Here is an 18,871-nt window from a genome sequence, read left to right on the forward strand (position 1 = left end):
ATGTATAATTTTACAAAAAAAGTCTTAATTGACTAGAAAATTTTTTTGAAGTCAAAGAATGGTTACAGTTCCAACCATTGAAACAAGTTAAATTAATAATCTTTTATAAATAATCACTCCTGAAATATTCTAGGTGAAGAGGGGTTAGATCAAAATAACCTTATACGTAGTTTCCAAACCTTGACTAAAACTAGTTTTCACGTCGGTTCATCCATTCTTTTTCTTTTTAGTTCATTCCAATTCTTGAATCGACGAACCAGTATCAAATAATTCTCTTTACACACAGGATAATAGTAAGTTATTGGCACCTTCATCTGATTTTACCCGTTGAACAATACAAGAGAAATCATTCCGCACCCGTCCTATATAAAAATATTTACAAATACCACAAAATTACCAAAAAGATAACTTATTACACAAGTGTGACCATGCAATCACATCATAATTTCGAGTTTTTTCAACCTTGCTCTATAGACAAGATGTTTCACGTATTATAAATAGTAATATTCAAATTTTCATTCACTAGACACATTAGAAATAACAAACCACACAATCAATGCAAAATATATGAACAAGAACAGCTTAAACGGCTTCCCCCAAACAATATCAGCATGTTGGAGAAGGATCATCAGCAGGCACAATTACAAAATCAAATGCCCAGTTGTGCAACTTCATGCGCACCACTATTAATTACCCTTGAAACAAAAGATAACTTTCAACTTCACAAGTCACATATCATATATTGACACTCTTGACCATATCTCAAATTTATCATCTTCAGCTCAAATATTATCTGATTGCTCCAAGCAAATTGGCACCATCAAGCCTTGCACCTTCCAAATGCTGATTAAAAAAAAAGGACGAAAACATGTTAGCTTGTCATACTCTGAACTGAAAAGTACACTGGCAATTTCTTTATCCACCCACTATTTCCTCGTGTTGCTTCAGTTCATTCGAGTCATATAAATGCACTGGAGGACTACAAAATCCTAAGATGTGTTTGTTCTCTTATCAAAACCTCATATTTAAAACCATAAATGGTGACAAATCAAACGAAATTTGAAAAATTCAAATCTGATCCTACAAGGTATTCATTTAATTTCTCATTCGATTGTCTAAACTTTATGTTGTGCTTGCTCCAATTAGTAGTTTTCTGTAGGAATCAACAAATTATATTAGACCATGCTACGTGATTTAGTTTATTTGTACCTGGTACAATACTGACAGACTTCCCTGTTTTGCTTACAATCTGGTATATGTATCTACTGATCAAGAAGAATGGTTAGTCTGTGGAACACACTTCAATAACAAAGCTTCAGCCAGCTTGAACTGAAGTTCTTGAGTTCAGTTCAGTTCCAATTACATTTTTAAAATCAATTATTTTAAACTACCCAGGCACCCACTAATTATTGGCAAGAACAGAACAATCAAATGCAGCACAACAAAGACATTTAAAAGAGCTACAAAAATGCAGCTAATTAACATACTGTATCTCGAAGATTGACATGACGTAGATAAGCTCGTTGAAGGTTCGCACTCCTCAAGTTGGCATTGTTCAGTTTTGCACCCTGAGAAATAGGGAATTGTTTTCAAACGAGAAGCCTAAAATAGGATAACATTTCATACAGCCATGTTCTTTGATCAAAGAAAAATGAATTCAAAATCAATTAATTTTGAAATTATCCTAAATTATTTTAAATTTTGACATAACATAAAACCTCCCTGTGCTTTCAAATTACAACAACTTCCCTTTGTACATACAATTTCATGGTATCTAATATTTGCATAGTTAGACATCCGTGAGGAGTCATGGGGAGGAGTATGTACAAATTGTGTATAGCGATATTCTCTTTTTATGAGAAAATAATGTAGAAATCATCTGAAACCCTTTTTTCTGCAAACCATCAGCAACTCTATTATGTGCACCCATAAAGGTTCAGAGTATTTTACCTTCAAATTCGCTCCTTCTAGGACAGCCCCCTCTAGATTGGCATTGGTAAGATCTGCATTCTGTGAAGCTAAAAGACACTAATTATCTAATCATCATAGACATTCAATAAGACACAACGCTAAAGCTGCTTGTAAGAAGCTACAAGCCTACAACCCATCTCTTGAAAGCAAAATTATCCATCGAGTAAAATATTTATTAAGAAAACTCTCATTTGCCACTACAGTTAACAATTAAAAAGAGTAGATATACCCAACAATTTTCACCATAATTAAGAAGGTCAATCCACCACTTGATTGATTTATAACCAAATTTTATTGATTTAGAAGGTCAACAGTCATAAAGCTGCTTTGTCTAACTTAAAATAACTATCACACAACAGCATATACATGATTATAAAGCACTACTACAAAATTCTATGTTGGTATGTTAATCATTTATACTTTTTGGCTTTCATACATACTTGAAAATATTAATAAAGTCCAAGATTGATTCAATTCCATAATTTCTGCAAATATGATGCATTTCTCAAAAAATTAATGATATACATCTCTTATTATTGATCTAATTTTATTAGTTCAAATCTTTAACAATCACCTTCATCAGGATAACAATTAATTTCTAAGTTCAAACTAATAAAATTATACAGGGTTCAGCTTCACATGCAATTCCATTTGAAACTTAATTTTTCAGGTGTTAGAGATGACAAAAAAGTCGCACAATTACACAAAATGGATTGAAATTGGAACTTAAGGTGGTAAATATGCCTTAAGCGGGAAGAAAAATTGTCAAAACTCAAATTAAACTTACATGACTTCATAATAATAGAAGTTATTTTCTTTAAAAAAAATAGTAGTCCCGCCTTCTCTTATAAATACTGTTTGATTTGGATAATATTGGTAAGGTTAAATGGGAAAAACAGCAAAATAGAAATTTAAGTGACTTTTATTTTGTTATTTCTAGATTTTAAAAGGGCTTAAGTTCGAAAGACAATATTGAGGCTATTGCACTTGTTCTCTTATAGAGAAAATGACAGAAGAAAGCATATACAGGAATATGTTTATTATAAAAAAGAAAAGGTTATATATTCTAATGAACCTAACAGATAAGTAACGTATTTGGGTGAGATACCCAGTTTTACTATTCTATTTTATTTATTGATTTATTTTTATAATTAATTTACGGTAACACTCCAAATTAAATAAATAACCACAGTTATAATAAAACCAGAAGCTGCATTATAGTAACTCAAAACTCTTATCAAGCCATAATTATACAACTTTATACATTCCTAGCATCATTCGGTAAATTTTTTTAACAGAACAGATCATAGAACTAAACTCACTCAGTGCCATTATTTAAAATTCAACTATATAATGACTGATACAGGAGCATTAAACTGAGTATACTAAATCTATAACTTAGAATCTAGTAAAACCCATAAATGTAACTATTGAGCCGTATGGTTGTACAACTATTCTACTACAACAATTTAAAAAATAATGCAGTAGGTAAAAAGGTGGTCACGGAAGTTCTAGTCTATCATTCTATTCAATCTAAACTGTTTTTATCAGAATAATAACCTTCATAGAGCAAGGAAAAGGAAACTATAATTATAAATTAGTTATATAATAAAATCTAAACATTAAAATAAAGAATCCTAAATAACAATATAACATAACAGTTAAAATTTCATCATTGAATGCAATTTCATTTATCACAAGCTCATTTATTTATGCCATGATAATAGATTGAAGATTTGCTCAAGACCTAGTGTCTCATACCATATTTGGTCTCATCAATTTGTAGTTTGTCACCTTCAAATCATGTGCAATGCAATTTCAATAGATTCATTATGCTCAACAAACTTTTCTTCTATGAATTGCTTGTTTTCATTTCTTCAAGGTTTTAATAGGGAATTCCATTCCTGTAATCTAGGTAGAGCTACACGGTACATCAAATTTGAAATTATGCAGAGTTTCAATGTATGGTCACTTTTAATAGTACACTTCGATCAATCTTGGTAAATTTATGTGTCAGTCGGGAGCAGATTCATACATGGGAGCAGTTTGCGTGCCTATCACGCAATTAGGGAGGGAAAGTAAAATAACTCTATTCGGTTTTATTAAACGATGGGTTTTTCATTTAACCCTATTTTCTTAAACTGTGCATTTTAATTAATTTTGAAGGTAGAAAGGTTATTTACTACTATTTATAAAACCTATATATCTAATCAACTTCATCTTCTTCATATACTCCTCTCTGCAAGTCAGGTTGAGGCAAAACAATTTCTCACTTTCTTCCCTCCTCACCCATTTGATTTTGCCGGCCAAATAAGCATTTTCTGCGTCTCCTTTCTGCGTCTCTATTTACCAAAAAAATCAAATTTTTCAGCATCTTCTCTATTTTTCTGTTCACTAATCACTCTTGTTTCAAGCTCCTTTTTTTTTTGTCCTTTGCTATTCAAGATCTGATTTTCTGATCATACTCTACTTTTTTTATCTGCACTTTTCTTTATTGTTCATGATTTCATGAACTATTTTGCTGAAGGAGATAAAACTCTGTATTTTCTAGTCATCTTTTATTTCTCTATTCAGGATTTTTGTGTACATAATATATATAATATGCATATTACAAATTTTTAAATAGCAGTCATCCCGCTACACGCTATTCTGCTATAGTGTTTTAGAAGTCAGCCGCTATATGAGATTAACAACTATGATTGACACAAGGTAACTAGTCTTGTTTTCTTGTCAGACTATGCACTTCCCTTAGGATTAATTCAAACCAACGCCATCAATTTTAATCACCTATACCTAATGTCATTTAAACCAATTCCCAAAATAAACCAGTCTAAATTTGAAGAGTTCCATCAATTAATTTCACACAATCCAATCACTCTTAATTGTCAAGAGTTTCATCAAACAATTTCACATAATTCAATCACTCTTATTTTTAAGAGTTTAATCAATCTTATTTTCTATTCAAGAGTTAGTCCTCTTGTTCATAAGAAGAGTTTAGCAAATATGTTCAATCATTATTTAAAAATTTATAATATGCATGTTATATATGTTATGTAAACAAAAATCCTGAATAGAGAAATAAAAGATAACTAGAAAATACAGAGTTTTATCTCCTTCAGCAAAATAGTTCATGAAATCATGAACAATAAATGAGTGCAGATAAAAAAAGTAGAATATGATCAGAAAATCAGAGCTTGAATAGCAAAGGACGAAAAAAAAAAGGGAACTTGAAACAAGAGTGATTAGTGAACAGAAAAATAGAAATGATGCTGGAAAAATTGATTTTTTTGGTGAACAGAGATGCAGAAAGGAGACACAGAAAAGACTTATTTGGCCGGCAAAATCAAATGGGTGAGGAGGGAAGAAAGTGAGAAATTATTTTGTCTCAACCCAACTTGCAGAGAGGAGCGTACGAAGAAGATGAAGTTGATTAGATATATAGGCTTTATAAATAATAGTAAATGACCTTTCTACCTTCAAAATTAATTAAAACGCACAGTTTAAGAAAATAGGGTTAAAAATTTGTGTAGCAGGATAATTACTATTTAAAAATTTATAATATGCATGTTATATACGTTATGTACACAAAAATCCTGAACAAAAAAACAGAAGATGACTAAAAAAAACAGAGCTTTATTTCTGTTAGCAAAATAGGGCATGAAATCATGAATAGCAAAAGAGAGTGCAAATAAAAAAGCAAACTATGAACAGAAAATCAAAGCTTGAACAGCAAAGAAAAGCAAATAGGGAAGATGCTGGAAAAACTGATTTTTCTGGTGAACATAGACGCTAAAAAGGAGATACTAGAGAGGAGATGCCAGAAAAGCTGATTTGGCTGGCGAAATCAAACGGGTGACTTGGTGAGGAGGGAAGAAAGTGAGAAACTGCTTTGTCTTAACCCAACTTGCAGAAAAGAGTGTACGGAGAAGATGAAGTTAATTAGATATATATGTTTAATAAAGGGTAGTAAATGACCTTTCTACCCTTAAAATAATCAAAACACAGTTTAGAAAAATAGAGTTAAATGAAAATGCATCATTTAGTAAAACAGAATAGGGTTATTTTACTGCTCCCACGTATGGCCGCTACCCGCAACCCCCACAACATGGCAACAGTGGTGGCCGACAGCTGCACCTTGACAACATGATAGCGCCACTATAGCGTGCTATTAACAACTATGCTTATAATATAGTATTCAAATTTTTAACTTTTCTTATTAATAGTTAAGTCACCTTGTACTTAGTTTATCTAAGTTGTCTTTGTCTACTTTTTAAACAATCAACAACACAACTTATTTATGCTACCATATTTATAAGAAAATTCAACTTTATTCATTCCTTCCATAGTTTGTACAAATCTTATCATCTCCTTACAAGTTTTAATATACCTAAAATTTAACAATTATTGGGATAGAGATAGGTCTTAAGGAAAGCTTGTTTGGATCCTCCTCACATGACTCCTTGATGATTGGCATTTTTTATTTTTGTATGATGATGGTGATGTAGTGTCTTACTTTTAGAAAGAAAGTTTAAAGAGAATGTTGGTTTGGTGGGTGCGTGGATGTGTGGACCACAAGGAAGACAAGAGAAAAGTAGTTTGACAATGAGGTGTTTGATGTGCCTATTTATAGGAAACTTCTTGGCAGAATGATATGCTTAACTTGACGCAAATTGCATCTTCTAGACTTCAAATCTTTATTCAATCAAACTAATGATATGGTAGGCTATCCCTATATAATCATATTCTTTTTCTACGTCCTTATTCCATTCATTTATTGTCTTTTGTCTTATAATACTACCTTATTAATGTGTTCATGAAACATTCCTTATTACATAAGTTCTCCCTCCTTTACTTAGTAACAATTTTAGTCAAGTTGTTTCATATCCTGTCCTAAAATTCTTATCTACTCATAAAACTCAAAGTAAGTTACATTAAATGTTTTTTTATTTTGTTTATAGATTACTTCTTATGCTCCCACTTCAACTTTGAGTGACTTTTTAAATTTGCATTTATTACTAACTCTTATGTGTGTCTTTAACTTTCACCCCTCCTTGCTTTCTTCTTATTCCATCTTTGAATTATTCTTCAAGTTTCCTTTATTGCTTAGCCTCCATCACCTTAGCCTTTCTCTGAAATATCTTATCCTCTTTTTGACTTATCCTAACTATATTAGTCTTGTTTCCTCTAGTTATATGTCTCCTTCCTTTCCTAAAGTTCTAGTTCCTTTTTTATCAACTAACAATTCATTTATAATTTTCGAGTTACATGTACTCATGTCATTCTTATTCTAGAACTTCATTTTTTTTACTAAATTCTATACTAATTATAAACTATTAATCTACCTTCTAGAATTAAATTTTATATGGTAACTTGTAACACCACAAGTAAACTGTTTATTTGTTTAGTATTATCCTTAAAAAAAATACTTTTAACAAAATTTTTAATTTACCAATTCATATAGAACAATTTCTTTAATCATTTATAATTTTGATATCAAATAAATTTTAGAAGATTAGTTATTTAAAATTAGTATAGAATTCAACAAAAAGAGTAAACTTGTACAGCAATTAGGACATATAACTAAAATTTAGGAATGAATTATTAGTCTATGAAAAAGGACCTAGAACAATTAGGACATATAGCTAAAGCTAGAATGAATGACTAGATGAAAATGAAACTACAACCTTGTGCAATAATATGGTTAGGATAAATCAAGAACAAGTAAAAAAGGATGAGATATTTATGGAAAGGATAAGGTGATGTAGACTAAGCAAAAAACGAAATTTAAAAATTAATTCAAAGAAGAAAGCAAGGAAACGTGAAAGGGTAGGAGACACGTGTAATCTCTAGGACAATTCAAATATTTGAAAAGTAGGAAAAAAGGAGATAAGAAACGTGTGAAAAGAGTTGATAAATATAACTTTAAAAAGTCATCCAAAATTAGAATAGAAGCAAGAGAAGTAGTCCATAAGTAAGCATTTAATGTAACTTGACTAAAACATTAAATTGGTTTATAGGGGATAAGACTTTAGAGAGAAAGGATGGGGAATGACATGAATAAATTGTACCTAAATAAGGGTCAGGAACTAATGTAATGCTAGCAGGAAATGTTTCATGAAGTCATTTATTATGTAGTAATACAAGACAAAAAGAGAATAGATGAGAGAGAGTTAGAAAAGGAAGGATGTGACCTTATAGGATAAACTTAACCTATCATTAGTAGGGTTGAATAAAAATTTGGAATCCATAAGCTGAGGTTGGTGTGAAGCTAAGCATACCATATCTTTGAAGAAGTTTTCTATAAATGGGCATGACAAGGATCTCATTTTCAAACCAATCTCTAAACACTTTCCTTTGGAAACTCTGAGGTTCATACATCCACACACTACTCAACTAACATTCTCTTTAAACTTTCCTTCTAAAACAAAGACCTCATATCATTATTATTATCACATAAAAGTAGAAAACTCCAACAAGGAGAAGCCACATGAGGAGGAAGATCCAAATTAATTATCAACGAGACCAATTCCTATCCAAATAGGGTAAGAAATGGTAAAAAAATTATAACTTAAGCAACTAAATAAAATATAAGAATCTATGTTTGTAAGACACTCCGTACATTATATTTGAAGAGTTTTTAAACTCTTATTTATCTTGGGGACTTACTTTGTGCTTGATATGATAGTTGGTTTGAAGATTAATATTGAATCATAATTGACTTTGTCTTGCTATAAATTGTGTTTATTTCATATTCTTGTTTTAAATTGTCTTCATTCTTTGTCAATACTAGACATCATTATTAAATTTTAAATGAATAAAAACATGTAAAAGATGATAAGATCCGTGTGAACCATGGAAGGTATGAACAAAACTGAATTTTCTTATGAATATGTTAGAATAAATAAGTGATGATGTTGATTCTTTCAAAAATAGACAATGATTTGACTTGGATAAATTAAGTACAAGGTGACTTGGCTATTGATGAGAAAGGTTGAACATGAAAATTTGAATAGTATAAAGCAATAATTATAAATAAATAAAAAGTTAACAAATTTAGCTTATAGTTCAATAGAAATACACCATTGGAAAAATAACCAAAAGTTAGTAGGAAAAGGATTTTAGAAATCAAGGATTCTTTATCCAACATGATTTACTTAGTAAATATATTTTTACTTGTATATACTTGAATGAAGACAAATTTATTATTCCATGAGACTAGAAGCTAGGGATGTGTGTCTCCATAAGAGTTAAAGATTTATGTTGAAAATTCAATTAAAAAATCACTTAAGAACATAAATAAAAAATTCAAAGATTGAATTTTGACTGAAAGTATATTGCTTTATTGACCTAGTAAATTATTTCTATTGACTTAATAAAATACCATCCAAATTAATTACAAAGTCGTGAAAATATATTCATAATGTATTTTAGAGACAGATAATTGATAGTAAGGATAAATATGCATGTTAATAGATAATAATTGATGTTGATCAATAATAGGCTAGAATAAATGAAAAAAATAAGTTCAATAGTTTTTTTACTGTAGTAGTAGTGTAAATAGGTAATTTTAGTCTAGAAGATAGATAACTAAATATGATTGACTTAATAAAAAGAAACAAATTAAGTTAAAAGTAATAGAACTTCAAAAAGAATAAAGAAAAGACTTGCTCAACTAATATAACCCCAAATTTTAAGTTAAGTTGACACTGTAAAAATTTGCAAAATTGGACTATCTAAAGGTTGTTTTGAATGTGAACTTATATGGTAAAGGAAAGATTTTTTTTTTTTTTTAAATTAAATGAAACAAAGTATGAAGGACCTTTGTGCAATTAATAAAAATATGAACTAGCAATTTATGAAAACATTTAGAAATTGATTTGCAAATAAATGAAATAATAAAAATAGTATAAAATTGTTAATATTTAAATAAAATTAATTATAGAACATTAAATAGGTGAAATCTAGTTAAAATTGCAAAAGAAACTAAGTATATAAAGTTTTTTAAAAAATAAAGTATAATGAAATTTTAATAAAGTAAAAATTAGTGAAACTCATCAATTAAGTTTATAACATACAAAATTGATTTGGTGATTGAAGGATGCAAATGATTCAAAGAAAATAAAATTATGAAATAACACATAATTAAATTTTTATCAATTTTCATCACCTGTACCCAACATTACTCAAAAGTCAAAATATTTCACAAAATCAACAATAGATTTACACTTGCCAGACTGTGCACTAGCAATGGAAATTGTGAAAATTTACTAATGTGCTAGTGTTACTTCACATAAATTTACTTACGAGCCAATCAGGGTAGTTCACATTGATGATAAAAACTAAATTAATTACCTTGTGTCATTGACAGGGAATTGCAGAACTATCTTAAAAGACATGTAAATTTATCAAGATTGTTTAGAGTGTTTATCACTAGAAATGACCATACACTGAAAATGTACATAATGAACATGGAACTTGGATGTACAACATGGCATTGCCTAGATTATAGGCATGGAACTCCCAATCAAATCAATCATTAAGAAGTAAAGCAAGTACTTCATAGAAAAAGAGTTTCTTTGAGCATAATAGATCCATTGAAATTGGTTTAGACAAAACAGACTACACATTGACGTAAATATAATGTGGGATAAGACGCAAGGTCTTGGACAAATTAGTCCACCATCATAATGTAAATCAATCAAACTATGATAAATGAAATTGCACTCAAATATTGCATATTATGAATGATGAAAATGGTAACTGTTTTATTGTATTGTTGTTTAAGATTCTTTATTTTAATGTTTTGTTTCATTATTAAATTAATTTATAAGTATGCTCACATTTTGTTCTATTTTGATTTTTATTTCAATATAAAAATTTTTAGATGGACTATAATGATACACTGGGTCATCCGACATCAGCTTTCACCTACTGCATATTTTTTTAGTTTGCTGCAGGAGAGTAGTTATACAGTGGTACAGCCCAAATTATCTCTTTTGTTAGGTTCATGACATACTGGGTCACTATATTGTTGAATTTTCATTCCCTCTGTATTTCACCTTACAATATGTGGGTGAAATTTAGGAGGTGTTGAAAAAGGCCCCTCTATAGATAGTTGTTTTAAAATAATAGGATTGAATGTGTTTAGTCCTATAATCAATCTTGCAAAATTTTGACGTTGTGATGCTAGGAATGTATACAAATGCGTAATTGTGGTGTGGAAAGAATTTGCAGTTACAAAAATGTGACTACTAGTTTTATTATAGTTGTGATTATTTATTTAGAATGTTAACAAAATAACATAAATTAATTATAAAACAAATAAATAAATCGAGTAAAACTGGGAGTCTCATAATGAGTGCCTAAACATTTTACCAAAGATATTTATTTAATATCGATATTATAAATGGCAAAAAATTATTCTATATGAATTAGTGGATTATAAATTTGACTAAAAATATTTATTAAGGATAGAAAATAAATTAATAAATAGCATACTAGTGGGTGTTACAACTAGCACAAAACAAAAGCTTTTAGAAAACAGAAAGAACAAAATGAAAGATATTAACAAATTCGAATAATTAATTAGACAAGTTTAAAAACATTCAGGTTTGGTGAACCTGCAGATGTGCTGAACGCAGGTCTGCTCCACAGAAGCTACAATCTACTAAACAAGCATCTGCAAAATAGCAGGTTTAAACAAATTAACCTCATTTCCAAGTATACATTTCAATGTAAACAAGAAACACGTGTGGCATTCAATACATTTCAGTGTAACCAAGAAAATAACATGAATATATTACAAACCCTAAACACACACAAGTATTGATACTCTAGTCATCAATCCTGAATAGTAGCACGGAGTGGCTGATCCCAAAAACACTATTGCGGGATGACCACTAGTCTGAAGACAATCAAAACAGAGAAGAAAAATAGATCAAAGAGTGTTCAATCACCAAAAAAAGCTCAAATGCAAACAGTCGCATAAAAAAATGTCTCACTATCATCGGAAAAAGTCTGCATCTCGTTGAAAATAGCTTAAGTTACACCGGAGATAATGAAGACAATCGGAAAATGTCATCGCTCACATTAGAAATAAGTTGGGTTTTGCCGGAAATGAAAAAAATGACTGGAACTTGGTCAGAAATGGTGACTTGTACTGAAAAATGACACTAGAGATGGAGAACAAAGATGGAGGTCGGTTCGATCTTGACTTGTGAAGATAGAGAAGCATTCCAAGTATTAGAAATATAAAAAGGGGGGGAGGGGATCACAAGATTGACCCCCTTAAAAAGCATTCCATCTTTCAGAAAGGAAGGCAAACTTGCCCTTTTGCCCTTAGGATGAAATAGTGGCCGTGATGGTTACAATTTGCTCCACTTTTTGCCACGATTCGCGGTGCGACGGCTGCTACACTGAAATGCAATGACGATGGAATAGTAGCACCCTACTGCTCTGCTCCACAATAGCAGTCTTTCTCTCTGTGTGTGTGTGTGTGTGTGTGTGTATATAGTGTCCAGCTGTCCAAATAATTTAGACATCAACCACATAGTTATCAATAGCAGCCACTATCACAGCAAAGTGGCACAGTCCCGCTATGGCAACCCTATAGCGTGGCGGTTTAGTGTCGTGGCTTGGTGAGAACAACTAGGTTATTGTTAACAAATAGATGGGGGTAAATTTGGAACAATATTAAAATGTGTAAAAATAAGCTTAGCTTAGAGAAGGAGAAACTCCTCCTATTAGCTTCTAACTTATCCTTTTTTGGTTTGCATTTTCTTCATTGAAAAAAGGCTCCTTTTACGTTTTTGAGCTCTTTGTAAAAAAATGTTTGGCCCAACTCCTCCTCTTAAGGAAAAGAGAAGCTCAAAAATCTGCATCAAACACTTGTAAAGGCATATCGAAGAGTTATTGCCATAATGCATGCTTTCTATGCATGATATCTTATGAATTGATGAGTTAAGGAATAAATTCTAAACTTGAGCTGAGCTGTGGACTACTTGAAATTTGAAATCAAAGGGATTTTGGTGGGGTTATGATGGAGTATAAAGAATGCTAGTTCAGTAAGATGATAGTTAGCAACTTAGCAATATTTAGACGCAAAAATAGGGAATTAAATTATACCACAAATTGCATGGTTTAGGTATCTTGGATATATTTTACAAAATTATGGGCATGTCACGTATAGGATTTAAGTTTGGTGGAAGAAATAGAGAAAAGCTTCAACCAGAATTTGTGATAGCAAAGTGCTCATAAAACTTCAAGGAAAAGTTTACTAGACAGCTATAGGACTACTGATGTTCTATGATAGTGATTAGTCAATGTTGGTCAAATAAATGCAAACAAAAGCCAAAATAAAAGGTGTAACAGAGGACAATGCTGTAGTGTGAGTAAACAAACATATAAAAAATTTATTATGAATAAACATATCTGGGAGAAAGTTGGCATACTACCAATAAAGGAGGATGATAGAAAACTTGATTAAGATGGCTAGGTAAGGTAAGAGAAACCCAATGGAAGCTCAAGTGCAAAGGGGAATCAAATGGAATTGATTAAATGGGGTAGACAAGGACCTAAGAAAACTTCACTAAACCATTAAGTAGTGTTGATTTATATAGTTTTGCTGAAATTCTGGGGTTTTGATATAGTCCAATGGATTGATCAAAGTAGCCAATCCCTCATACTGAGATAAGGCTAGGTTATTGTTGTGTGTATTGGTAATGTTTTGGTTAAATGCTAATAGCAGAAATGACAAGGAAACATGTGGCAATAATACATGATAAAAAGCATATAAGCATAAAATACTAACAGACCTTGCAGATTTGCACTCTGAAGGCATGCACCGGGCAATAAAGCACCACGAAGATTTGCCCTAGTAAATTCACATCTTCCCTAGGCAAGAGGAAATAATTTAGAGGCCTGAAATTGTGTATGCAATTGAATAGCAGAATTTCCTGGTGACTTACTCACGCAAAGTTGCATTGTGAAAGATGGAGGCCTCAGCATCAACATCCTATTAAATTAAATAGGTTCAGGATAAATTAAAAATTAAAATAAGATAAGCATGTAGAGTCACAAGTTTTAAAAGTAATCAAGAAAAAATGTCATGATCATAACAACAACAACCAAGTCTTATCCTAATAGGTGAGGTTGGCTACATGGATTATACAATGTTATTGAGCCCAGTCAAAAACCAAAGTCTTTGACAAAAAAGTCTCTGGTAAATGATGTACCATAAATCATTTACATCATGTATAGTGCAAGTTAAAGATGGATATTTTTGGTCTGGTCAACAAAGTTGGATTATATTGTTCTCAGACAATAGAATGCATGAACCCAAGAACAGCCTGACTAAATTTAGCCAAGATTCAGGTGTTTCAGAATTCAGGTCAAACTTGCATTATACAAATAGGCCTGATCAACTTGCCAAATTAATATCCCAAGTATTAAGTCCAGTCAGAGCCATACTTACTTGAAACTTTGCACAATGAAGGTTTGCTCGTGAAAAGAACACATTTTTAAGACAAGCATAGCTGAAATCCACAAAAGATAAATCCTGAAAACCATACATAATCAAGAGATTAAGACTGCATCAGAGGATGATCTTAGCAGACATATTATCCTGCATATATTTTCATTCAAAATTTACATTGCATGAGTTATACTTCAATCATATATTATGTTAATTCCCAGATAACGGTTGTTGAAATAATTTTGTCCACCCAAGGTAAAACATCAAACATGTCATCCTTTTCCACAAACATTCTTCAGATGTCCCAATTGTTAATATTAAAAGTAAATATGAAGTGAATTAAAAAATTTCTGTCAAATAACTTTTTATTATTTACAGAACTGAAGTTACAGAACACAAGAGAAAGCCAAGAAAACAGGCAAGAGATAAATTTGATGGCTAAATGAAAATACACAGGTTCCTCCAAAACTCATTCAAGAATCACATGACTTCTTTACAAGTAAACTAATATACTGTTGAAGAACATTTTTGGTCCAAGAAATTACCAGTTTAGAGAGGTCAAGGCCAGAAAGATTAACCCCTCGAAATCTTACTCTCTCAGATTGTATACACTTGATGATATCTGTACGTGTCAACTCCGAATGGAATTCGTCATCTTCCTTCCTCTTATTAACAAGGACAGCATGGATTCCCTCTATAAGCCCCTGGTGTTTGGCAAGTGATCATAGGTTTTAGGATTTCAATAACAGTTGAAAGTTTCAGTTTATTTTCCCATTGGTAAAGTAATCAGAACAAATCTAGGCAAAAGGTTTATAATAAACTTCAAATTTAACATCATGGCAAACATAACTATGTAAGTAAGGATAGCAAGTTGAAATATGCATTAATTTGTTTATGATACAGCAAAGACATGGTTTTGAGTTAAGATGGGGAAAGTTTCCTTCACAGATGGCTGTTCTTGATGTAAAAAACCACAAGGATTGTAAGCCTTGTATATAAACTTATGTTCTGGATAACAGATGAAGAAAACAAAGTTGCTGGGTCATCAAACTAATAGGCAAATACTTGCAAGATTATAAATAAGTATTCTAATGAATTAAAAGAAAAAGGGGGATGATACTGCGGTGTCTTTAGAGCTAAAATGAAAGATGAGAATGCATGTCCAAAACCTATCAAATAAAATGCATTCGTTAACCTACCCATAATTGAAAAGATATTGGAAAAAAACTAGACAAACTTGCATTAAGGATCTAACAGTGGTACACAGCATCATCACAGAGGCAACACGTCCTTATCACAGAAAACAAAATTGACACAAGTACTCGTGAACCACTACTACTAGAGTTTTTATAGCAACACTCTAGCCTCAGCAAACAAGACTGGAACAATCATGGCACTGCTAGTAGGAAACAAACCAAACAAAGATATCCAATTCCAAACACGGGTTTACTTTTAAATTGATGTCAGAAACTGCAAATAGATGAGAACAGTGCTTACAAGTAGCTGATAGTACTCAGCCTCCCTCAACAGCTCTGTGTATTGAGATTCCTCGAGAGTGGGCACCACACCGTCCCTTAACCAATTCAGAATGTGCCGGAAGTGTTTACCATCCCTATCAACAAACACATATCCCTGCAAAAATCAATAAGCATAATTAAATTTCATTATCATCATCATCATAGTATAACAATAACAAGAGTCTTGTTAACCAATGTTTTATTAAAATCACGTTGGGTACATTAGAAATCTGATAATATATTAATAACATTTTTTAATAATATTATAATGAGGGTTCTTAGGGCATGCATTTGTCTAATAATAATAATAATACGAAATTGCCTTGTCGGGATCTTGGCAAAGAGTGTGGCGGCCACTGAACATAGCTGCGAGCATTGAATCGGGTTCGCGCTGAGTGAGAGTATCGACGGTGGTGCTAAATTTCTTTCCTCCTGGGAAAGATCAAACGAGGAAAATAAGGAGGAAACGGCGTCGTTTTAAAAGAGAAAGTGGTGCGGAAAAGAGAGATAGATGTATGATGTACCTATGTTGAGGCGAACGAAGGAAGATAAATCGGATTGTTCCTTCATTGTGGCGAGTGGCGAGGCTCACAGAGAAAGAGAAAGAGACTCAAAGCACCACTGGCAGAAGCAGGTGTTGCCACTGTACAATCATTCGATGGAATGGAAGGGAATAGGAGTAGAAATTACAAAATCAAGTTTTGTCCTCTTTTTTAATACGGAGACAAAACTTAATTACAATATTATCCTCTCTTTTTTATTATTCAATATCATTTTTGTTGTCCCAATCAAAAAAAATTATTATAAATTATTTGTATACACAAAAATTTTACATTATTAATTAATTAAAATATTTTTTAAATTAGTTATCATTTTAAAGTCAATTTTTGTGTTGACGTGAAATTACATAATAAAATATATCTTAATTAAATTATATGTAATATCATACTTACATGTTGTTTAATTAGAAATTATGTAATATTAATGAATTTATCTGGACTGTAATGAAGTGTAAATTTATATTATTATTCAGTCATGAATGATCATGTTAACGAGAATTATTGATTTTTTAATTATTATTTTAAAATTTATATTTATTATATACTTTAATTATTAATAATATAAAAATATATTAATAATGTATTAAAATTAAATGTTATGTTAATTATAAATTGATTTAGAAATTAATATGCATTAATACTAAAAAATTGTTTCATATGTATTGATATTTTGTAATTTACTTTGTTATTTTTTATTAGTAATTTTATTAAATTTTGTGTTAAAAGGTTAAATTATAAATTTACGACATATCAGTTAGGTTTATGTAAAAATGTAGAATTATATTTTTTTAACTTTTTTTTCTTTAATTTTTTAACTTATTTTTAATTTAACTATTTAATTTTTAAACATAATTTAAATAAGTTATTTCTCTTAATATTAATTTATTATTATTATTTTGTATCCTTCCTCTTCTTCGGTCACCTACTATTTCTTTTCTTTTTCTTTATCCATTCTCGCATTCCTTCCTCTTTTTCTTGATTGTTATCCTTCTCGTGTTGCTTCCTCAACAACTAAAATTCACATAGTCAAATATCACTATAGTTGAACCTGGTTGTTGTGAATCGCTATCCTCGAAACTCCGCTGACAACAACAATTAGAGTGAAGACTTATTTGAATTGTTTTAAAAGTTAAAAAATTAAAATAAAACTTTTAAAAATTAAATAATTAGAGTAAAAATACACAAATAAATAAAAAATAGATTAATAAAGATTTAATTTTTTCTTTATTTTTCTCCTTTTCTCTATACTGATAATTATCTTGGTATCAAAGCTTAAACCACGAGAGAGGTTTAGGTTCTTAGATTTTGAAGGTTAGCACAAAAGTAGTTATGATAATATTAGTTAGCTCAAATAGTAGTCTTGGAAGTAAGGCCCTGAGTGATAAGCAATAAACCATTTAGTAAGCTAGGTGGTCTTCTAGCTTAATGTGTTTTAAGTAGAGAAATTGTAAAGGAATGAATTAGATGATTTTATTCCTTTAGGAGCCATAGTTTATATACATGAATGGGCACTTGCAATTTTGTTAAAATGTAATTTAAAAGGAGAGTTAGTTTCCCAATTAACTAAACTGAATTTTCATTTAGGTATATAACCCTCTTTTCAGTTGAATCAAGTATAACAAAATCTCATTTTTTTCCATATTCTTTTTCTCTGACTCTAATAACTCTCCATAGCTCATAGTCTGTGACTCTAACAAATTGGCATCAAGAGCCAGGTTTGATTTCTGCTGCAGAAGAAGGTTTGTAAGTGTGATTGAAATTGTGACATCATCAATGGCAGGATCAAGCAACAATGGTGGTTTGCCCGGTAATCTACCCATTCTTGATGGCAAGAATTGGGCTAGATGGTGTATTCAAATGAAGATTCTTTTTTATTTCCAAGATTTTGTGGAGATCATCAAGATTGGCTTGAAGGAACCGAGTGAAGATTTTGTAGAAGTAGTGAAAGCAACTTATAAAGAGTCAAAGAAGAAGGATTTTAAGTTGCTCTTTTTAATGCACAGTGTGTCAATGATGACAATTTTGAGAAAATTTCCATTGCTACTATTGCCAAGGAAGCATGGGAAACTCTTGAGAAGAGTTATGCCGGTGATGGGAAGATCGAGAAGGTGAGGCTTCAATCTCTTAGAAGACAATATGAGTTGTTTTAGATGAAGAACTCAAGAAGGTATCTAAGTAGTTTACCCGATTAATCACTCTTGTCAATCAAATGAAATCATATGGAGAAACTTTCAAGAATCAAGTCTTGATGGAGAAGGTGTTGAGAACTCTCACTCCCAAGTTTGATCATATTGTGGTGGCCATCGAAGAATCCAAGAACTTGGAAGAAATGAGTGTTGAAGAACTACAAG

The 18,871-nt window shown here is 31.0% G+C and overlaps 1 protein-coding gene across 3 annotated transcripts; it reads right to left on the reverse strand.

Annotated features, from left to right (window-relative positions):
* Window positions 1–368: 368 nt before the first annotated feature.
* On the reverse strand, window positions 369–16,648 carry LOC113867482 (FH protein interacting protein FIP2). 3 transcript variants are annotated; one of them, XR_003505175.1, is made up of 12 exons: window positions 16,485–16,641; window positions 16,283–16,392; window positions 15,941–16,075; window positions 14,989–15,147; window positions 14,444–14,527; window positions 13,938–13,984; window positions 13,785–13,858; window positions 11,592–11,650; window positions 1,951–2,010; window positions 1,488–1,568; window positions 1,210–1,265; window positions 433–843 (listed from the first exon to the last, which is right to left on the reverse strand). XR_003505175.1 is itself a non-coding variant. In XM_027502843.1 (11 exons), the coding sequence occupies exons 1-11, from the start codon at window positions 16,528–16,530 to the stop codon at window positions 790–792; spliced, it is 909 nt and encodes a 302-aa protein (XP_027358644.1). In that variant the 5' UTR covers window positions 16,531–16,648; the 3' UTR covers window positions 369–789. The 3 variants fall into 3 exon arrangements, 1 of the variants encoding a protein (XP_027358644.1); XR_003505174.1 differs by lacking the exon at window positions 1,210–1,265 and having other exon boundaries at window positions 433–669; window positions 720–843; window positions 16,485–16,608; XM_027502843.1 differs by lacking the exon at window positions 1,210–1,265 and having other exon boundaries at window positions 369–843; window positions 16,485–16,648.
* Window positions 16,649–18,871: the final 2,223 nt, after the last annotated feature.

The sequence above is a fragment of the Abrus precatorius genome, unplaced genomic scaffold (genome assembly GCF_003935025.1).
Source record: "Abrus precatorius isolate BTA unplaced genomic scaffold, Abrus_2018 Scaffold5, whole genome shotgun sequence".
Classification (NCBI taxonomy): Eukaryota; Viridiplantae; Streptophyta; class Magnoliopsida; order Fabales; family Fabaceae; genus Abrus; species Abrus precatorius.

Coding starts and splice junctions, on each gene's coding strand:
- LOC113867482 (XM_027502843.1), bottom strand. CDS start 16,530: ATGAAGGAACAATCCGATTTATCTTCCTTCGTTCGCCTCAACATAG. Junction 16,393..16,484: donor CTTCGTTCGCCTCAACATAG/GTACATCATACA, acceptor GATCTTTCCCAG/GAGGAAAGAAATTTAGCACC. Junction 13,859..13,937: donor CACAATGCAACTTTGCGTGA/GTAAGTCACCAG, acceptor TGCCTAGGGAAG/ATGTGAATTTACTAGGGCAA.